The sequence below is a fragment of the Nothobranchius furzeri genome, chromosome 3 (genome assembly GCF_043380555.1).
Source record: "Nothobranchius furzeri strain GRZ-AD chromosome 3, NfurGRZ-RIMD1, whole genome shotgun sequence".
Lineage (NCBI taxonomy): Eukaryota > Metazoa > Chordata > Actinopteri > Cyprinodontiformes > Nothobranchiidae > Nothobranchius > Nothobranchius furzeri.
Window position 1 is genome coordinate 60,844,252 of NC_091743.1, and position 23,543 is coordinate 60,867,794.

Genomic DNA, 23,543 nt, shown 5'->3' on the forward strand with positions numbered 1-23,543 from the left:
CTCGGTGTGCGGCTCATTGGAAAGTTCATCTCTTCTTCAGATTCAGTGACCCACAGAGGCCACAACCAGCCACAAAAATACAAACTCTGATGCTTATGTTCCTAATTCACTGACAAGTAAAAAAAACTGCTGCAATAAAGAATTGGTTCCTCTTTTATTCATGCATAAATCAGCTGTGCAGCAGTCACCATCAGAGTGATGGTGAGTGCCGAGGCAGTAAATGGATTGAGGTCACGCTGGTGATGGGACAGCAAAGTCAAGTGGAGCTACACTGCAACCTGGCAGGTTGTTGAGCAGGAAAAAATAAATAAAGGAAGACTAGAGACGTGAGGGCAAAACAGGAAGACCACAGGATGAAGGGAAAGAGAGAAAGCGACTGAAAGGAAAGAAACAAAAAGGCTGATGGAGAGTGGTTAGAGAAGAGAGGGGAGTCGTTTTGTGGAAGGCTTTTGAAGACGTTCTGATTCTTGTTTTGCTGCAGACGATGGAAGTTTGGGTAGTTGTAATGGAGCTTGTACATTAGAGTCATGTTTTTTGTTTAAAGCGATGTAACAAACAACGCATTTGTTTAAAGCTGTTCTAGGGAATCTACACAACAAGCTAGGTTTTGAACGCAAAACCTAGCTTTTTGGTCAGAGAACGTGGTCAGAGAACGTGTTGTTGGTCAGAGAACATGGAACCTTTGAGACACTTCAGCTGGAACCGGAAACCCGCTATGCCGGAAAGAAACGAGATACTGCTGAACACCTGATGCTGTTTTCTAGGTATAAATGTCTTTTTTTGTCCATAAATTCAAATGGTGATTTTCTTTTTGGGACTCTGGCAGTTCGTCCTAAAGTTGAAGTGGTAGCAGCCGTCTGTTTCTCTGATGTTACTGAGCGTGGAACCTCTCACACCAGTGCTGTTCTGTTGCTAAACACACGAGTGCGTAAAGAATGGAGGAGCCGAGGAAGTGCAGACCGACAACCGGATGGTCCGATTGTTGCTTTCATTCTGAAACGTGTTACTGGCGGAGGTTTGCAGACAAACATGAGAAAACCACTTTATTAATTATTTCATTTTTGATTTAATCTCCACGATACATTTATAGCTACACTATGTTAAAACTTTGCTAAGAGGCATGAAAAACTGTTTGAAGCTAAGCCAAATGGCCATCTTCCGGGTAATTTTCAGGAACTTTCTGAGTACCTGATCAGGGATTGGTACTCGGAATGGCCCGGTGGAGTTGCTGAGCAGAACTTCTGGTTAGCTTAATTCCCTCACATCATTGTTACTAAAAGCCCAACACCAAAAAAAAAACCATAACAACATAATTCATGAGGCTTTGTTGTCTCACAGAGCGCAATAAAAAAACTGATCTACTTCTGGTCATTGAAAGCCACATTTTACATCACGCAGCTGCTCTCGTGCTCCGAATAAAATTCAACAGAATAAAGCTTTTAATGTTATTAATGGTAATGTGGATGCTGTTTGGTGCTGCTCAGTAACATAACTCTTTACAGAAGTAGTCGCAATGTGCTGATGTCTGTGCAAAGTTCTGAAAGAGCTAAATTTGAATAGTGACACAACAGCAGAGAGGACCGGGACGCCGGATCTCCCGCCCAGTTTCCCCTCCCAGAAGTTTCGACAATAGAAACACACCTAATATCTATAAAACAGGCCATGTTGTGTTTTTGTATTTGCTAAGTTTAATTAGCTGTGGTGGCCACCGCCAATGAGATTGACCCCAAAAGTTAATTAAATGTGGATGAACACCTTATCATTTCTTTCTGAAACTTTCATTAAAATTGATTTTGTTGTTCATGAGATATTTTACCAAAACAGAACCAAGAAAAAGCGTTATTACCGACCTTCTGGCATTTAAATAACTCTAGCATTTCCTACTTGTAAACATAGAAGTAACTATTTAGGTGATAAACCTGCAGAGTAAAAGTATGAACACATTTAATCAGTCTGACTGGCTCAAGAGTTTTAGATCAATTCTTCCCAGTCCCACAAGCTTGTTTGACTTATTTTTGTCTATTGGGGCTTTGAATAGTTTTGAAGGAATATTATTCGTTAGGATTTAGAGATCAGCAGGCTGACAAGGAAGGCTAGAGTTGATTTTTCTGTGCTCGGTTGGACATTCAAAAGTGTTTTCTGCAGAAATTAGATTGATCGCTCAGAAACGTCATCGTCAGTCAGCTAAGGACTGGAATTTAAGCATTAATGTCTCCTCCTTTGTTTGGAATCAGTGCGAGAGCATCCATCAAGGCGCTCGTGTTGAACGTTGAATGTTGTACAGGACTGCAGGTTAGTGCATTCCTCACACGTTCACAGGTATCCAGAGTATGGAGGACAACTTCTAATGCATCAAAACTAATTCTGTTTCATTTGGTTCGAGTGTGGGAAGCTGATATCGATAAGAGAGAGGCGGCGGTGGCACAGGAGTTAATTGCTCGTCCTGTAATCGAAAGGTCGCAGGTTTGAGCCTCGCTCAGTCTGTCATTGTGTCCTTGAGCAAGACACTTAACCCACATTGCCTGCTGGTGGTGGTCGGAGGGACCGTGGCACCTGTGAACGGCAGACTCGCCTCTGTCAGTGCGCCCCAGGGCAGCTGTGGCTACAGTGTAGCTCATCACCACCAGGGTGTGAATGTGTGTGAGAATGGGTGAATGACTGATTGTGTTGTAAAGCACCTTGGGGGGGTTCCAGGACTCTAGAAGGTGCTATATCAAATACAGGCCATTTACCATGTCACTCCCTCTATATCACTGTTTTGTAAAATACATTTAGAGGAAGGAGGGAACAGCAAGAAAAGGTTAAAGCAACCTCTCACCTCGAGTGTCCACTAGCCACTGAGGAAGTCGTCCCAATCCTTTCCATTAGAAAAAAAATGTTCATTTCAATTTCTCTCTCATTTCCTGTCTGTCTTCTTTACTTCCATATTAGCAGTTTAAAAAAGGTTTGATCTTTTTACCCCAGTCATTGAATTTTGTGCTGCCTTTCAAGTGACTTGATGCAACTTGATGGGCTCCTTATATAGGAAACTTTTTACTGTTTGGCTTGTTGAACTGACCTGTATTGGAATGTGAAGTACCTTGAGACCACTCATGTCGTCATTTGGTGCTATATAAATAATTTTGAATTGAATTGAATTGAATTAAAGAATATTTTCTCTTATTTCAAGCTACTTTTAGCTGTTTTACAGTGCATCAACTTGATTAGGGTCTAAATTACTTTATCATTGCCAAAATTGAAGATAAAATTGTTTGAAATCAGAGACATCGGCTTAAAGAGATGTTCTAAATTTAGTTTTCAACAACCCTCCCTTGTTCAAGCATTTCCGCTCACAGTTCTGAAAAGAAATTGTGATAAATTTCAAACAACACTCAAAAAAAGGGGATAAAAGGAAAATACATTCTTCCCTCTCATAATGTGATAGCACGAGGGTTTAGGGCTGCATTTGCCATTTTCCTATAATGAAAGCATGGAATGCATCATTTTAATGCTGGAGTTTATAAATCTTACGATGACCCTGATCAACACACCTTAAACTTATTCTAAGTTGTCCCAGAAACTCCCACATGGCTGCTTGAATATTCCGCAAACCAAAATAGTCAAAATCTCAACCTCTGTTTCATCTTCTGGGCTGGTGCATGTAGCAATTACAGTAATACATATTAATTATGACCAACAAGATGTGATTATTCCATACAAATATGAAATATCAGTCTGGTTGATCTTTGAGTGTTTAATCAGAGGATTCTAGGGTTCTTTGCTTATTCAGGGACCATAAACACACTTCGTATTAATTCAGACAGTCAGTATATAGTTTATAAAATGGATTGAATTATTTTTCCTAAACTAATGATACATGACAATATATGAATAATGAGATGTGGTGTGGTGGATGTGAAGTGTTGTGATGGAAGCTAGATGTTGTAGCAACCGTTCTTTGTATCTGAGAGAAATTGTGAAATCTGGGTGTAAAAAAAATGTATTGTTTGTTTTAAACTAGAGAGTTAGTTATTGATAAAAACCTCATCAGACACCAGTATGCAGCCTTACGATACCCTTGTATGAGTTGCTTCCGGCGGTCCGGAGGGTTGCGATCAGAGTGGTGAGGTCACCGTACATCGAAACCACAATACTCAGAGATTAGTAGCTTCCTCTCTGAGTTCAGCTTCCCCGGCCATGAGATGCAACCCGGGGTCTGCAGGTTAGGTGTCCAAGGTGGATGTCTGAGAGTTGAAGTAGCTCTGAAAAGAGCTGTTGTGTCTTTAATCACTTGCAGCGTTGCAGAAAGGTTTTTGACTTAAGGTCAAAGGAGTTGGTTTCAAAAGAGGCTTCTTTCCCGATTTGGCAAAATCGGGGTTCAACTGGAAACTGAATTAATCGGGAAGTAATTCTTGTTTTATTAAACTACTTTGTTATGATTTCTAGTCAAGTTTGGCAAATCAGAATTTGACACGTTTCTGGGTGTTTACCAACATCCCTCAGAAAGCCACGTCCTCCTTCAGATATAAGATTCTTAACACTGCGAATAAGAATGGCTTAAAACATTTATGTGAGGTGAACTTAACCTTAATTTGTATCTTATGAAGATGTATATGAGTCAAGATAATGATTAACTTGTTAAATCAAATACATAGTGATTTGTGATATAAATGGATCATTGTAAGAACAATATTCATTTTAAATTCATTGACTTAAGCACAGGTTATTCAAACATTTGATTTAAACATCTTGTTCATTCATCATATATGATTTTTTAACTTTTAACTATAAAATCATGGAGTCTTCACTTATTCAGAGTGAAGAATGTTGACGTCTGGCTTTCACAGAGAATGCAGGACCCTTGGGAGAGAATGTTTATTTGAATGTTTTGTCTTCATGGAATGTTAACACGCACTGAACAGAACCTTCTGGTTCTGGAAGGCCAAATAGAAAGTGGATTCATGCTGTAGATGAAAGGTCATTATGTTGGTCAATATATAGGTGAAAACTGACCCTTTTGGTACGTTACATGCAGCATCCGTATCACTCTTGTTCTGATTCTGAGCAAATACAGGTAGGTAAATCCAAAGATCCGCTTTTTAATGTGTATCTTTTTCTCTGTGTGTCTTTGTGATGCTCCCCCACCTTTAACTCTTGCATAGCAATAAAAGCTTTTGATTTGTTTTTTATCCTTCCATACATCCATTCTTTATTCCCACTTTATCCTGTCAAGATTGCTCTGAGCTGGAGCCGATCCCAGTTGATATTAGAAAACAGGCAGGGCTATAGATTACCTCACAGGCTCAGCGAGAGGATTGGAAATAGAACGTAAGCAAGAATCAAACAATATTGGTGCAGGTTTTATAAATCAGATTTGTACTGATGGCAAATTCATGTGTAATGTCCGAGGTTCACAGAGAAACGTATAACACTTGTTTTTCTTTTTAAACACGATTGGCCACTCTGAGTTTCACGTGCAGGCTGAACTGAAAATGGTCTTCGACTCCCACTTCCTGCACTAGCTGCCAAAAGAAAATAGAAAATAGGGAAACGCTCAGGTCACAAAAGGCAGTCCGACCTACATCACACTGAAAAATTTGCATTCACGGACTCACCTTCTTGGTAAATTACATGTTGAGCGGCTTCTTAGGGTTCTACAACACCTCAAGGTGCTTCATAATGCAACTAGTTATTCACCCATTCACACACATTCCCTCCGACCACCACCATCTTGGCTCACGACTGGGGAATGCTGTGTTTTAGCATCCAGGAGCGAGCAGAGCCCGTCTCGGCTAGTAGAAGCTACCCGTGCTTTAGCAACTCCACAACATGTCAGGACATATTTAGGCTTGTGTTATTTATGAAGACAAAACATCAATGTTGCATTTTACTTACCCAAAGAAGAAGGGCGAACAAAAAGGAGCTGAAGAGTCATGATACTGCTAGCCAATAAGAAGAAAGATATTTGCATATTAATTAATAAGAGTCAAGATCCTACCATTTTCTGCCTCCCACTCCTCCGATTACCTTTGACCACCTGAATAAGGAGCGTGAGAGCTTTTCTCACAGAAAACAACTATCAGAACACTCATTTATAGAGACCACTGCAAATTCATTGGGATAGGTAATCAAATGTTTAATAGCCTTTTATTTGTCTGAACATTCATCAAGAAGCCCCAAAATGTCATCATATTCTGATTTTATTTGTTATAACGCCTATGTTAAGGTTCATTAATTGTAAAGATTCAATCCACTCTTGTGTGTTTTGGTTTAAAGCTTTCATTGAGATGTTGACTTGATATGTTTATTCACTTAGCAGACGCTTTTATCCAAAGCGACTTTACAATTTATAACCTGTAGGGCATGTTGTGATCTGTGGGGGAAACCAGAGTACCCGGAGGAAACCCACGCATGCATTGGGAGAACACGCAACTCCACGCAGAAAGGCCGTAGCCGAGTTTCGAACCTGCAACCTTCGTGCTGCGAGGCAACAGTGCTAACAACTGCGCCACCATGCAGCCCCTTGATAATGAACAGCTGTTTGGTTTTAAACGTCAGGCAGCAGTTTAGAGGTCTCTTCAACAAACCCTGGAGCACAGACCCAACTCCATACAGAAATGATTTGTAAAATTTGCTGGGAAGAAACTTTTCTTTCAGCCAGCACAAATCCACCTCATCCAACATATTCTGTAAAATGCCAGGCTTCGGCATTGGCGGTGACATGGAAGCTAATCCCTGCTGCAAGGCTTCACTATCTGTGGCTAAACCAAAGGCACGGGACTCCAACCCAGCAGCATAAATACATCCATAAACTCTAAATGAGAACTCAACTACCCCACATGGATGTGATGTCTGGGATCCCATTTGGCTGTTTCACACAGTCCTCATCACACAAAGTACAAAGCTATGCTCTCACAGCTGTGAACATTACTAACGAGATTAGGTGAAAGGTTGGCAGACTCTTGTCATTAAATAAAGCATTAGTCATCCTTTGTGACCTCCTGCCCACCTTGTCTGACTCTGTGATCTCTTCCTACTCACAGAAAGCCAGGCTAACCAGGATACGAATAGCAAAGTCCGGCAGCGCCAACGCCTTTCTCCACAGCAAACGCAACGGGCTTCTCAACGAGCTGCTGGAGCTGACGGTGAGAAAATCCCACCACTGCATGACACACAAACTCCACACTGGATCGTATCATTCCCTCATCAGTTTCCCTTGATTTCAATAAAAAAAAAATCAGTGCCAGCAGATTTTATTTGCATTTTACACATGAATGTCATTGTTCCTAATTCAAACGCCCTCTCTTCTAATTATTTCACTCCGTTGCAACTTAGTGGTCCGTAGGCAAAAAGCTTCACATCCGAAGTGCAAACACATACAAACAGAATACGAGCAATTATTGCCACGCTTAACCAAAAGACAATTTAAAAGTAATTTAGAGGCTATAAAAGTGCAGCAGAAGCAGGAGTCGTTAAACTGTTGTTGTTACACGGGCCAGGGTTGATAGCGGAGGAGTTATGTGGATAATCCAATGAGTCGGTGTTATCAGTGTAATCACAAAGTGCTTTTCCTAGATGTCCTTCAGTCTGGGGTGTGATTTAATCCGTGTGTGAAGCTAGCAACAACAAGCTGGCTGCTCCTGATGAGTTAAATGATCATTGCATTAAAATGAAGGTGAAGCAAACTTCAACCTGGTTTCCTCAGAACAGTGAGACAGTGGAGAACATGGATATGGTTGTTTCTCCATGAAAGCTCTTTTGGGGGTTAAAGTGGACGTATTATGAATAATTTAGAGTTATGATAGTTCTATTGTCGATACAGAATACCTTCATGAAGATCTTTGCACTAAATCACTCTCACATGAAGTTATCTTAGCAGTTTCATTCTTAACAATTTCAGTACCTTCCAGAACAAGCCGTTTCAGGGCTCTGACATTTAAAAGAGCAAGTCCTCCAGAAAAAAATTCGACTTTTTTGCTGATGAACTGTATGAATCAGCGTGTCTATCGGGGCTATAGACCAGTTCAGTCATTATTTTGGTATATTACTGCAACTTGTTTAAAATATCATTCGATTGCCTAAAACTGTCAGTGTTGGTTAAAAGTCTGCACTTCATTTGATTTTAAATTAGTCAGTACCATATGATGAGTTTCGGCCACGCCTCCGGTTGGCTTGGCCACTCGTGAGCTGATACAAACGATGCGGCCCAGAGCCGCTCACATCCTCCAAAAGCACTTTGTCTCTTTCTTCTGGTGAAGGAAGGGAAGAGAAATCCTCCTGACTTTGAAGCATGACACTTTGTGTGCATGCATGCATGTGTACTTGTTAGTGGCTCGTCTCCAATGGAGAAACTCCGAGTGCGGGAGCGGGGTGTGTGTGACAGGAATGCCTGAGGTGGTTCTTTCAGTCACTGTCGCGGCGCAGCCCTCTCCGTCCGCCACGCAAGGCCTCCTTTTGGCACATTTTCCTAACAGGAAGTGTGGGTATAGTAATACTTTGTAGGAGGGTGACTTGCTGACCACATCCACCAACATGGCAGCACAATAGAATGCTTAAGATATTTTTGGGCCACTTTGAGTCCTTCAAGAATGTGGTCAAAAAATCTTGCATGATGGGGATTAACTGTCATTTATTAGGGTTGAAATCTGCATTGCTCTGCATCTTTTTGTTTGAATCAAGAAAGCTTCTCGAATAATAAGTGAAATGTGATTTTTTTATTTTTTATTTTAATTTTTTTGAAGGAGATAGGAGCAGTCTTTGCGGAGTAAGCATTACTCTTTGGTCTTGCCTGCACTCAGACCACCTGCTAGCTCACCACTCCTGCTGAACATCAACTCTTGTTCCTCCAGACAGAAGATGGTGATCAGGCCTAACCTTTACACAAAAAGCATTTCAAAATAGCCAAAAGTATCTCTTCAACTCACTAATGGTATATTAGCTATTTACTCAAACACTTTCACCTAAAAATCCTAGTTATAGTTTTGTTATTTTTCCGGAAGTTTCATTTAATCATAAAGCCTTTGGTGTGGATGAATATCAGTCTTCATGTTAGAACTTGTTAATCCTTTTTCTCTTCCATTTTTTTAGACTTTATTTTAAAAATTGTAACCACTGTGGAAAATGTGTGGTAATGCACAAGCGAATTGTCAGTATCCTTTGCATCCAGTCCATCACTCTTACTTTCAGTGGCATACTCTGTGCCTTGCAGATGGCTACCAAAATCCATTTGGATCTAATCGAGTCCAGCATGAAAGCTCATGGGTGTCTGGAAGTGGTTAGAATTATCATATAAATGCCATCTGTGAGTGTAGACACCCTCCCTTCATTCCCACCCCTATGCGTTTCTGTGATGGGGCTGCCAGAGTCCCGGTGCATCGAATTACAGTTGTGTCACTGCTGACAGTCAGTCAGAGGCGCCGCACGGGTCCGAGGTGAAAGTGAGTACGGCTTTATGACAAAATGACTGGTTCTCTCACAGCTTATAGTTAGATTAGAAGTTCACTGCAGGTCTGTTTGCATTTGGCTGATTTCACGTTTTGACAGCCTCTTATTGCTCACACAAATGAGGAGCTCATTGTTGTGGAGGGGAGCTTATTGATCATCCTGTCAGGTCAGATGATACCCCCTCTAAGAGGCCGTTACGGCTTTATCTGCCTGAACGTTGATGCTGTAATGTTTACTTTTCATATAAGAGTGACAGGATTGCCTGCCTCCATTCTGGTTTCAGGCAGATGAGTCACTACCCATCGCCTTGTGTGCAGTTGCTTGCTGTTCATGATGAATGTTTCGTTAGATCTGAAAGCAGCAAAGTCAATTAGATCTTTATGGGAAAGGATAAAAGAAGGGGCACCAGCCTGCACTTCTCTTCATTCGTTTAATGTCAGCCAAACATGTTGACATCAGGTCTCATTTAGGAGCCTGTTACTTTTCTGTGGAAAGCCCCGACTCTTCCTTGAACTGAATGTTTAATCAACTTTGTTTTGTTTTGTTTTTCTGTTAGAACCAATAAAAACAATTCATTTTCCCTCCATAAAAATATGTTCACATTTGGTTTGCTTCCACCCTAAATGTCTCGGTCACTCTGAGGGGCACATGTTTGCTGAACTTGAGATTTTTCTTCAAACAGGAAGACGATTAAGTCAGTCTCCTCTACGTCATAGGGAAAATTAGCATTCACGACCACCTTGGCATGCAACCGCAGAAGGTCGTGTTGCCAGGAGAGATCAGAGTTATTCTTGGCTAGAGAAGCTAACTGTTAGCATTAGCCGCTCCACAACAAGGAGGAGCACGTTCAGGGCTTGTGTTACTTGTGAACATAAGATAAACACATTGCTTTGTTTACCCAAAAAACAATGGCAAATGGAGGCGGCGGGGGTGTCACATCGCTGTTAGCTAATCTGAGGCAACACATTTGCATATCATGAATATCAATGAGTAAGTAATTGCCACCTCCTCTTCTACCCTCTGAAGCAGGAGGTACCAACCCAGTTCCTAGAAGGTTCAAAGGACCTTTATTATCTCAATGATATTCGCTGTTCATTTAAGAAATTTTATCATCATCATCCCACTGGCACGCCTTCCAGTGAGGAAGCAGAATCCGGGGACTTTAGGTTGGGCTCTCCAATCTCTGGTGCTGAGGTCACTGAGGTAGTCAAAAGGATCCTCGGTGGCAAGGCCCCGGGGGTGGATGAGATCCGCTCACAGTTAAGGCTCTGAATGTTGTAGGGTTGTATTGGCTGATGCGGCTCTGCAATATCGCGTGGACATCTGGAGTAGATCCACCTGATTGGCAGATCGGAGTGGTGGTTTCCTTTATTTAAATGGGGGACCGCAGGATGTTCTTGCTCTTGTCATTTTGTTTTTGTTTAAATTTTCTAGGATGACCAAGAACTTTAATAGACACATCTTAATGACTAAAGCGGAAATCATCATATTCTTTTGGTGGTTTCCTGATTGCGATGTGTCCTACCGGGCATAAGGTAGTAAAAAAATAAAATAAAAATCTCCATTTAGGCAATCAGAAAGCTTTGACATGTTTCTCTGCTGAGTGATGCAACATTAGAATTAACTCCTCTGTCCGTGTTTTTCCTTGATGGATCTTCAGCTGGTGATAACACCAATGCTCAATATTATTAACTCCAGCCTTGTTTCGGGAATTATACCCTCTGCTTTTAAACATGCCGTGCTTCAACCACTACTGAAAAAATCTGGCCTAGACCCAACTGACCTCAGGAACTTTCGCCCCATTTCAAAGCTCCCCTTCTTGTCGAAAGTGATGGAAAAGGCTGTTTATAACCAAATCATGCCCCATCTGAACAACTTTGGGGTCTTGGATAAATTTCAGTCTGGTTTTAGACAATATCACAGCACAGAATCCGCTCACATCAGGGTTTTTAATGATATTATTTTAGCCACTGATTCCGGTTCCCATGTTGCCCTGGTGATGTTGGACCTCTCAGCTGCATTTGACACGGTGGACCATGACATTTTATTGTCCCGCCTTGAGAATTTGGTCGGCATTAAGGGATCCGCGCTTGACTGGTTCTGCTCCTACTTTGACAACAGGTCTATTAGAGTTAGAATGGACGACTGTTCTTCTCCCGCTGCTGCTCTTCCTTGGGGCGTTCCACAGGGGTCTATCCTCGGCCCCCTTTTATTTAGCATTTATATTATTCCACTGGGACTAATCTTCAGGAAGTTTAACATTAACTTTCATCTTTATGCGGACGACTGCCAGATTTATGTTCCATTGAAGGCTTTTACCTCCATCCAGCCGCTCCTTGATTGCCTGAGTGAGGTTAAAGACTGGCTGTCAGCAAATCTTTTGCTGCTGAATGATTTTAAGACCGAGTTTATTGTTTTTACTCCTAATGGCTCGTCTTCCTCCGCTCCTGATTTTTCTGCTCTTCCTTTTAAAATTAGTCAGACAATTGTTAATCTTGGAATTAAAATGGATGTGGCTCTAAAAATGGACTCTCACGTTAATCACATGGTTAAATCATGTTTTTATCAGCTAAGACGTCTTTCCAAACTAAAACCCATTCTGAATCGGCGCCACCTCGAGACAACCATTCACGCTTTCATCACCTCAAGGTTGGACTACTCCAACGCAATTCTGTTTGGTATTTCAAAAGCTGCATTATCTCGCTTTCAGCTGATACAAAATACGACGGCAAGATTTCTGACCAATACTGGCCGTCGTCAGCACATCACTCCAATTTTAGCAAGACTTCACTGGCTTCCTGTGCACTACCGCATACGTTTTAAAATTTTATTGTTTGTTTTTAAGGCGCTGAATGGCTTAGCACCACCCTACATATCCGAGTTACTCACTCCTTATGTGCCAGGCAGGACTCTCCGTTCAGGTGACCTACACCTCCTACAGATTCCCCGTCAACGCTGCAAAACCCGTGGTGAACGAGCTTTTTCTGTCTGCGCTCCAAAACTTTGGAATGATCTCCCACTGAATATCAGAATCTCCTCCTCCATTGGGGTTTTTAAGTCCCACTTAAAGACTTATTTTTATTCTCTTGCTTTTACTACCTAGCTATTTTATCGATGGTTTATTTACACTGTTCTTTGACTGATTTTATTGACTTCTCATGGTTCTTTTTGTTCTGCTCTAGTTGTTTTATTCTTTTATATTATTCTTTTAACCTTATATGTTTTTACCCCTGTACAGCACTTTGGTCAGCTCACATGCTGTTTTTAAATGTGCTTTATCAAATAAATGGAATGGAATGGAATGGAATGGAATAAAACCACCAATGCTGTGATTATTGAACACCTTGCTCTGTTAAATGCCACATGCCATGTGTGAGTTACTCCTTTTGTTTCTACTTTTCTCGTCTCTTGTCTTTTTCCGCCTATCCGGGTCTGGGTCGCGGGGACAGCATCCCAACTAGGGAGTTCCGGGCTGCCCTCTTCCTGGCCACCTCCACCAGCTCCCCCAGTAGGACCCCAAGGTGTTCCTGGGCCAGATTGGACATACTTTCTCCAACGTGTCCTGGGTCGACCAGGTTTCTACTTTTACTTATGAAAATCCAATTAACTGCTCGGCTACTTCTGGCTGAAACCTGTCATGTCCATTTCCTCCTGGAAGAAGTGAAAACATCAACCACAGAGCTTTGCGATTTATAAATCAGGAACAAAGTAAAGGTGAAAATCTAAAGGCTGACACCAACAAACGGGTTTGAGTTTCAGTGGCAGGTGTGCACAACATAAACCCGAGAGGCCGTTTGGCAGGAATGGCGCGAGAACCCACGCGAGAGCTTTGACCAGACCGTGGAGGTGGTATGATGGTTTGAAAAGCCAGATTTATGTGTCACAGAGGTTGGTTTAATTTTTATAACGTATATGACAACCACATTTTCTGTAACTTTTGATAAAAAATAAACATGAAATGATCAATAATCTTCAACCCGGTATTGATCTGAGATGTGAAATGCCATGTTCTGAACAAATATAAAAAGTAAACCTGTTATATAGTCTTTGTTCCTAAAACCTATCACCAGATCAGGGTAAGGGTTAGGACCAGGGCCGCTGAGTGAAAGTCCTTGGACCACATCGCATCTTATCCAGAAAATACATGCTGAGCGAGTTCATCAATCTATTTTCACTTTTCATGTAATTCGGCGATCCTGATTACTTTTTTAGGCTAAGCTTTATTTGACACACAGTCATGGAAAACAGGTGCAGTTTAGAGAAATTTCAATGAATATGTTTTTAAAGCTTCTGGGTTTGTTTTGTTTCTCCGTCAAATTAAACAGATGTTTTTACCATCTTTCTAACAGGTTCAGCTTCCTGGAGCATCAGAGCAACACTCGGTGATGCCACCTTAGAGAATTAACAGGAAGCAGCATCAGTGCAGCTTCAGAATTTTGTTCATTAAACTGAAAGTGGAAGTTATTTGATGCTTGCTTTAAAGCTACTGAAGCTGCACAAAATTAAGGAAATTAGAAAAAAAAATATTTTAGGACGAATGTTTGATTCACAACAGGCAGAAATTGGTTCAATTAAATATCAAATTACATGATAAAGCAGCAGAAATAAACAAGTAATCCAGTACTACCGCTGCAGTAACGTGGTGAAACATGCTCACCAGCTGTGTTTTTGTGTGCCTTCAGGGTACAGAAGAGGATGAGCAGAAGCTGATGAAGTCCACCTCTCTGTTAGAGAGCCAACACCACCACCTGCTGCACTGTCTGGAGAAAACCACGGTGCGAGTGATTCCCTCTTTGAACTTTCGATGCTTATTCTGTATTTAATTTACTGTATATCCTAAATTTTTAGCAACAACTATGGATCAAAAACCCAACAATGTACAGCATAGAGTCTGATCCATCTCCTTAATCTGATGTAGTGTTGTTGTTCCCCTGACTGAAGCTTTAGTTTAGATCTAAAAGACGAGAGGTTTTGCTCCTGTCAGATACGTCTGTCAGTTTAACTGAATGGTTTCCTTCAAGCTGAAGATCAGGAGCTCTACATGTCAGTTTGACAGTTTCCAGGTGACGTGGACATAGGATCCAGTGCTTCACAAAGATTGAGACAGTTCAAAAATATTTTAGCTGCTTTTAGGTGTCAGAACTTGGTCCAAATTGGCGGCAGTAAGTCGGGCTCGTTACCAGTGAGAGTTGGACTCCGCCAAGGCTGACCTTTATTGCCGATTCTGTTCATAACTTTTATGAACAGGATTTGTAGGCACAGCCAAGGCGATGAGGGGATCAGTTTTGGTGGCCTGAGGATTGAGTCTCTGCTTTTTACAGATGATGTGGTCCTGTTGACTTCAACAGAACGTGATCTCCGGCTCTTACTGGAGCGGTTCGCTGTGGAGTGTGAAGCAGCTGGGATGAGAATCAGCTCCTCTAAATCCGAGACCATGGTCTTGAATTGGAAAAGGGTAGAATGCCTTCTCCAAGTCAGGGACGAGGTCCTGCCTCAGGTGGATGAGTTTAAGTATCTCGAGGTCTTGTTCACGAGCGAGGGAAAGATGGAGCGTGCGATCGACAGGCCGATTGGTGCTGCATCTGCAGTGAAGGGGGCGTTGTACCGATCTGTTGTTGCGATGAGTGGTACAACGAGGTACAAGTTGAAGCTTTTGATTTACCGTTCAATCTATGTACCTACCCTCACCTATGGTCACGAGCTTTGGGTAGTGACCGAAATAACGAAATTGCAGATACAAGCAGCTGAAATAAATTTTCTCTGCACGGTGTCTGGGCTCTAGCTTACTTCTCAATCAGTTGCCCCGTTGAGCCTATCGACACACAGCATCTCCTTATGGAAGCGTCATTTCCCTCTGACAGTATCAGTTTGCTCTAACACTGTACGGTGCAAATAAACCAGTAGTAAATAGACACATTATTGGCAGCATTGTTAAAAATGTAAAGAAGTGGTCGATTTTAAAAGATTAAAATGTAGCCTTTATGGTTTTGTTCTATACAAACTACAATGTGAGGATAGTTATGTAGCAAAACTCAAATTATATTTATGTTTAATGTGTCTTATGACAATAAAGCATTTATACATTCATTTTAAGGAGTGTGATCGCATGTATTATACTCGGTATGACCAAGTACTCAAATGCAAGTACTTTTACTCTGTATTATAAATCCTGGTATTGGTACATCCTACATATGTGGTACTTATTTGTGTTTTCTTCAATCATGACTCTTAAGCTGGTTTAAATTCCTGCTTTTTGACTTGTTTCTTTAACCGTTCTCTCTCTAGGCTCATGAGTTTGTGGACGAGCAGATGTACGAGCAGAACTCTCTAGAAACAGCATTGCAAGCTTATCCGTCCCACAGCCCTTCCATAGCCTGCCACAGCAGCCCCGCTGTGACCTGCTGTGGCAGAAGTGGAAAGAGAAACTCTCCTCTGCCCAATGCCAGCCCGTCTCCCGCCAACCCCATCCCAGCTCACCAGAGCCAGCTGCAGGAGCTCAGTGCCCTCCACATACAGAGGGGTAACCCGCTGACACACACTAGCAGGTGAAGTGTAGCACAAAACACAGAACAGGGAAACATCACTGCTATTCTATATTGTGTTAAAATGTTGTATATAAATGCTACTTGTGTTTAAAAAGAGATTATGTTTGAGAAAAGCCCCATGATTATTGCAAATGTGAGAATTTAATCTTATATTGATAATGCAAACGTTTTTAGTCACACGCCATGAACAAATCGTTTCTTCGGATTTGGCCTATCCATGAGGAGCAGTGAGCTGTTATTTGTATGACAACTTTTGGTATTCAGCATCTAACCTAACCTTTAATTTCCAGTCAGTGGACAGCTGCTCTCCCCATTCAGACACTTAAGTAATAAAATTTGCAACTTCTCTGATACAATTAGTGCTGAGTGTAGTGTACATTTTTGCAAATTTTTATATCAAAAGGTGCACTAGAGGGCAGTGTAGGACTGTTAAGATTTAGTTTTATCTGCGCTTCATCTGGAAGGTTTAACTACCTCCTACTGACAGACCAGGAGTGTACAGTCCTGTTAGGCCAATAGCATTATACATCTGTTTATGCACATATATCAATCAGAGTGTGTGCGCATCTGCAGACAAGTACATCTTTAAAGTATGTAATGAACTAGAGGGATTGCTTCCAGCAGTAATTAGGGAAGCAGGGAGAGGGGCTAAAAGGTGCGATGTTGCCCCCTAATAAAAACCTCCAGATTCCTGCTTTAACTTGTCTGCATCCAAGGCTCAATAGTCGCTGCATTTAATTTTTCATTTACCCTTTTTTTATTTTAAGCCGTTCAAACCTGAATCTGAACCCTGACAACAGCAAAAGGATCAACTGCAAAAGTGGGCGGATCACCACGGCGATCATCAGCCTCCCCATGCCTCCCGCTTTAACCCCAGACAAGGATGGCTTCCACGGGGCACCGCAGAGGAGGCCGCCCCTGCCTCCAGGTCATCCAGGAGCCCCGAGCATCCAGACCACAACAAGCTCTGCTGGTGTCAACATTGTCAAAGTCTCAGCTTTGTGACTTTCAGGCTGAAGGATGTGGCTGGGTTCAGCAGAAGGGAAGAACAGATGAAAGAGGAGGAGGGACTGTCTCCCCTTCTACGGGATCAACAAGGAACCCCGTACTCCAGGTTTACGGAGTGGACTGTGAACCAAGAATCATGTGTTGTTCAGTGTTTGTTCTGCTACACAGACTCGCTGCATTTAGTTTTTAACAGCAGTACAGAGGTTTTAACACCTTATGAATGAACAACAGACATTTAGCATAAGCATCACCGCAGGATGATTAAATGCCACTAATCAATAATCAGTTTCACCTGAATTCACAGTGAAATGGATATTATTTGTCTTTAACTCTTGAAGGAAGATATAGATGTGGATTGTGTTCACTGTAATTGTATTGCTCTTGTTTGTGTCATGTGTGGAAAAAGAAATGAAAATGTTTACCTGTTTAACCTTAACGCCCCCCAATTGGGGGCCTCTACAGTTTCATGTCCCAAACATCTACAACTGTCCACATTCTCCAAACACAACTGAAATCATCTGACCTTCAGTGGTGTCTGCTGGGGAAAAAAAAACTTGAACAAATTTAGTTGAGGACCCCCGGAATAAATAAAACAATTGACTAAATTTCTAAATGAAATTTGAACTCAAAACCTCCATCCTGTCTGCACTTTCACACAGGGCTGCTCTTCTAAAATAAAGTTCAAGTATTATTTTATCTTAATGTATCAAAAACCAAAAATTGCTTTGTTTACAATCTAAACTGTTTTGATTGTAGCTGTAGCTGTGCTCGGGGAATGCATACAATCACTGACACGTGGGACATGAAACTCCAAAGGCCCCCAATTGGGAGGCGCCAGGCCCCAAAGAAAAAAGGCCTAGGGCCTAAAGGGTTAAAAAAATGTATACATTTTTTTTCTTTAAAGCATTATTTTAAAAGTCGCACACACAAAGCTACTAATTTCATTAATGAACTGTTGGATGTTCGTGTCTTGTTCAAGATTCAATCCAAACTAAGTTTTAGTCAATGAAGGAACATCCTGCAGTTGAACTGTGAAGGTTTTACATACTTGAAATAAAGTTATGGGTCTAAACCTGATCATGAAAAAAAAAATAAAAATTCTGACCACAAAATTAGTTGAAGAAAATGTTTATTTTTCATTGTTTCTAATGTGACTCTTCATTCCCTTCTTCTTCTCTAGAGCTGCTTTTTCTAACATCCTATCACTCAGTCTCTAGTGGTACTTTTGTTATTTATGCAGACTGATAAATTTGCAAAAATGCTGGAGTTTACAAAAAGCTAGTGAAAGGGAAACATCTAAGTTTTTATGCTAAAGATTAAGAAACATTTTCTAGCCCACAAAATAAAAGAATGGGAATAATCTTTCTAAAACTACTGTATATCATATTTTTTACACCGTGAAAGAACAAAAGTTAAAGATGAAGTTCCCACTAGTGGCTGGCTGCAATAGATGTTTTAAGCCCCGCCCCCTCCCAGTAAAGGTTGAACATCGATGGAAAGTTTTATATGCTGAGATTAAGTATGGAGGGCAGAAAATATGAAATTTCATTTGATGTTTCTGGTTTTGAGAGGTGAATATTAGAAAAGCCCTCGAGTTGAGACGATACTGGATGTGTGTAAAATATCTGTAGCGTTTAATGTCTTCATCTTTTTGTGTCGTCTTTGTGAAACTAGATGTTCACGTTGGAGCCCAAAGCCCAATCTTTCTTGACCTGATTGTCAACTGAACAGCTAAATTTTTCATTTAAATATATGCAATATTCTACAAGAATTAACACTTTTGAGAAGAACATTTTAAAATAAAATCCCAATTTCTAGCTGTATTTATACTTGACAACTGCCACTGACAGTTTTCCTTCTCACTTTAAATTATTTTCAATTTCACAAAAAGGTTTTCAAAGTTCTGTAGACAAAACTTTAGAAGCTGCTAATTAAAAAAACTGGAAAAAATCTGATCATTAAAAAATAAGCTGGTTCTCACAAATAAATCCTTATTTTAGCACCTGCTGCACTTTTATGATGATCTGAACTGTTGTTTGGGCCCGTTTACATTTGAAATCTGTGCTGAAGTGATTTGCATCAAATAAATGTGTTGATTTGTCATTTGGGCTGTTTGTCTGGTGGAGTGAAAGACGATTGTTTAACATCCTTTTTTATTACATGAAATCAGCTTGTTTTTTGCCTCATTTGCAAATTTTGCGTTGCAGTTTTGTATTTGTTTTAAAACAGATTGTTGTTTTGTTTTTTGTTTGGTTTTTGTGCTATTTTGCAAAATATGAAAAATTATTTAGATGTTTTTTATTGTGGGGACGCAATGTTATTATTTAAAATATCAGGTGTCAGTTGAGTCGTGATGTTAATAACCTCTCAAACAATATTTACACTTTAAGGCTTTTTGCAGCATCGTACATCAAATTTAACAGTTCTATTAAAAGTAAAAAATAGCATTTTTCACACTGAAGTGAATACTGATATTTGTCATTGTAGAATATATTTCCTTTTAAAGTTTGGGATGATTTTCAAAAGTCTTGGCATTGCTGTTTGTGTTGTTTCTTATCTTTTACCAATCAGACGTGCTTTTCTGTCTGTTTGATGTGTCCATGAGATCCTGTCAGTTCGTTAAAACCACTGTGAAGTGCCAGATGAAAATTAAAATCTGACACAGCATTCAGAGTGGATGTGTTCTTTCCTTGTTACCACCTGCTGTTTACCCTCACTTCCTTTTATATGCAGTTCAAGGCCAATTCTGAGTGCTGAACAGAGAGAATCAGCACATGATAATTGTTTTCTGTGTCATTTTGACTGGTTTGCATTTCTTGAAAGGTGCATTATTTTAATCTTGTCATGAATTCTGAAAGAAAAGACTTAAAACTGTAAAGCTTCAAAGGAGCCAGATCCTGCTATTTTAAATCTTTGAGAGTTATAGGCACAAAACATGATAGAATATGACCAAAGGTGCTGTTGAGACATGTCAGTAGACCTACAAACACTACTGAGGGAACAACCCTTGGCTTAAAATACAAACTCATGAAATTGTGAGGAAAATAAACACCACAAAACTTAAAAGAATAAAGAATTTGTGTTTTGCTTTGCTTTTAAATATTAAATCACAGCAAAGCAATACGGTAATACACGCCAACTGTCAGGATCTGGGGTGAGTCAGCACCATTCTGCTAATCATACCCCAAGTCTCTGCAGGTGGGCGGTTCCAGAGAGCGGCCAGCTGCAGGCTATCCCTAATCTACCGGTCCAGCGTTTATAAGGAGCAGAGAGATCACTTCACCTCGCCGGATGATTACTCACCTTGGGTAGCTCAGGGGCGTGTCCAGGGAGTGGCCTGGGGTAGCAAATGCCACCCTTGGAATCTGATTGGCCACCCCAGGTGCCACCACACAGAATTCTCTTTAAACAGGCTTTAAATTTTCCACAAAAGGTTTGGGGTAAAACAAAAAATAAAGTATAACCATTGGTGCCACCCATGCACAATATAGTGCCTCACCTGGGCTACCCCATTTTAAAAGATCTGGACACGCCACTGGGGTAGCTCTCTCCAGCTAGAGTTAAAACTACAGTCTTAGTCCCTGTTTTTGTGCTCATGTGTTATTGTTGTTTAGACTTACTTCGCCTTATCCTCACCAGGATCCCTCGCCTCAGACCACCTCTGCAACAACCTGGACAACACATTCAAGCCTGATCTCCCTCCACGCCTGGACCGACCCGCTATCCCACCGCTCACCTCATTTGGATTACGGATACCCCAGACACTTCCCTTTCCCCTTGGATTTCGGATACCTCAGGCGCTGCTCACCCCAGTCCTGCCTGTTTCCTCCCAGGCTTTGTCAACCCGCAGTAAGAACCACAAAGACTGAATCTTGAGTTCTGTTTCTCTCTGCCAAACCCCTCACCAGTGTCTATCTCTACAGACCCTGTCCGGAGCGGTGCACCCTCAGTTACCCTTTTAAATAAACTTTTATTTTTTCCTCCTTACCTACGTCTCCTCTCTTGATTCTGCATGTCTTTGGTCAGGAAACTCCCCACAGTCATGACACCAACAGCCAGAACCCTGCATAACACCTGCTTCCTCAGAGCTTAACAGACTCCCGTCCTTTAGCCCCATTAAAGGTCTACCTGAGCTGAGCGCTGGAGCCGAGAACTTCCTTCCACACAGAACTCCTGACACACACACACACGCACACACACACACACACACACACAGAGAGAGGGGAGGGTGGTGGAACACCATCTCAACACAGAGTTTATCTGAAATAAATGGTTATATTTTTAACTTCTAATTATAAAAGGGACAACAGTTTAAAACAAAAGATTTCTGGTCTGAAAAGGCACTGAAATGGAGTCACATTTTGAAATGTTTTATTTCAACATCAGGACATGGTTATCTTTATAAAAAATGCTATCTTAGAAGTACTAAGAACAGTTATTCCCTAAAACCTGTCACAAAACACCAAGAGGGCTTTGAGAGGTTGTTAAAATTTTAAGATTACTATTTTTAGTTAGAGTAAATTATATATTTTATCCATATGTTTTAAAAACTATAACGTGATAAATGGCAAAAATTGGTCTTTGATGTCATTTCAATGTCTTTACTTCTAAAACTCCAACCTGCATCAAGAGGAATCTGAACCTCTTTGTGGATTTCATGACAAAGTATAAAAAATTTCGGTACTTGAAAAGACAAACTTGAAACCTGGCATGATGTACAAAGTCTTGATGACATCATCTTTCTGACACCTCTCACAGGTGGATTGCTGTCAACTTACGTAGCTCACTTTTTAGCCACATGTGTGAGTTTGGTGATTATTAACAGCTTCCAACACATCATTAGTGGTCGTCTGGCTCAGGTCATCATGCACAAAAAGACTCTGACTAACTCAGCCTGGAGGTAAACACACTCACATTCAGCTGCTTCAAACAAACCATCCTCGTTATTCTGCAGGAGAGCTGAGCTGCATGTTATACATCAAGTATTTTCATTGTTTCTGTAGAAAACTATGGTTAAAATGTTTTATGAGAAATGACATTTATTAAATAAATAAGCGATGAGAAAAGGGGGTGACTCAGGTCAAAGGTTACATTTAAAATGGATATGTTACAATAAGACTTGAGGCTTGCAGTGACACATCCAGACATTTAGGTGGCAGCCTAGTAACACGTTTGCAGATAAGAATGGCCTGCAGTTGGTACCAAAGGTAAATAATAAATGACCTAAATATCTGATATACCTCAAAGTGACTTAAATTCTAATTTATTTAGCTAATATTTTTCTAAACCTAAAGATCTCAGATGTTTCTGATCAATATCATCACATTTCAGACAATAAAGAACAAAATATAAGCAATGATATTTTGATTATAAAAAGAATATGTCTGCTGCTCATAAATCCAGGTATTAAATGTGGAAATATAACTGCTATTTATAATTATGTAGTATAAAGTCCATGACATATTAAATTATTATTAGTTTGTTTGTTCTGTGGGACATTTGTTTCCACTAAATTAATTTATGCTGCAAAGTCCTGACTTTTACTGAGACACTTTAACGACTGTAGACCACAGCATCTTTGTTACAGTTCTGAAAGATCTGAGGAGACTTCTTTATCCGGCACTGAGCTCACGCTGACAGCAGGGAGGAAGTTGGGTCCCAGACAAGAAACAGCTGCAGGTCAAGGTCATGTTTGGGATGAAACCATCATGTGAATCATGAAAAAGCCTGTTGAATGTTAGAAGCCATGTGCCAGCATCTAAATTATGTCTTACTGAGGGAGGACACACTCCCAGAGCTGATGCATTTCTTACAACAGTCTTATGTAAGTGTTAAGTTAAAGATGCATTAAAGAGGCATCAGACTTGTGTCATCTGGTTATTGAATAAAGGCAGCTTGGGTAATCTGGGGTTTTTTTCCACACACACACCCCACCCCCCAAGTACGACTTACATGGCATTAATTTCTACCACTGCAAATGTATTGATTAAACAAGTGTTCAATAGATTTAAAGGAACAAAGCAAACAAAATCAAGTTTCTGCAGTAGCATTGCTCAGACTGAGTTTGAGTCACTTCCAGATCTAATTGGGTTAATTGACTGGGCTCATCACTTCAGGACAAACAACTCATGGATGTCAAAATAACAGGAAAGATGCCAAAAAAAAAACTGTTAAATTTCCTCTCCTTCAGAAGTGCTGTGCTCATAATTCATGTCACTGTGCAGGATGCAGGACTTGTGTAACAGTTTGTCCATCTGGAAAACATCACCCACATCAGGATTTTAAAACTTCAAATGCAGGTCAGAGAATAAACAGGTTTCCTGCCTTTCAGTTAAAGACATCTTTTGCTGCATAAACTGACATTGTTATAAATGAAAAAGCAACTTCATATTAGATGGATACGGGTTTCTCTATTGGCAATAATAATATGTAAGTCAATGACGGCCAACGTGTACTGATATCTAGATGTTTGATACCTTATTTGCATGCAACAATGTCACTAATAACAGTTGAAGCACAGCATTTCTAAACCTGAATTCGTTTTTGAACTTTGAATTTAACCAACTG

At 40.6% G+C, this 23,543-nt stretch overlaps 1 protein-coding gene across 3 annotated transcripts in view; it reads left to right on the top strand.

The window, feature by feature from the left end:
• Positions 1–20,751, top strand: part of LOC107385359 (A-type voltage-gated potassium channel KCND3) — a 125,440-nt gene extending 104,689 nt beyond the window's left edge. For 2 of the 3 annotated variants that reach the window (XM_070549371.1, XM_015959192.3), the window contains exons 4-7: positions 7,023–7,124; positions 14,106–14,198; positions 15,709–15,968; positions 16,736–17,124. In XM_070549371.1, coding sequence (XP_070405472.1) covers positions 7,023–7,124; positions 14,106–14,198; positions 15,709–15,968; positions 16,736–16,973 — 693 coding nt within the window. In that variant the 3' untranslated portion in view covers positions 16,974–17,124. Of the gene's footprint in view, positions 1–7,022; positions 7,125–14,105; positions 14,199–15,708; positions 15,969–16,735; positions 17,125–20,615 lie in introns of those variants that run through there. The other variant, XM_054752027.2, reaches the window with a different exon arrangement.
• Positions 20,752–23,543: the final 2,792 nt, after the last annotated feature.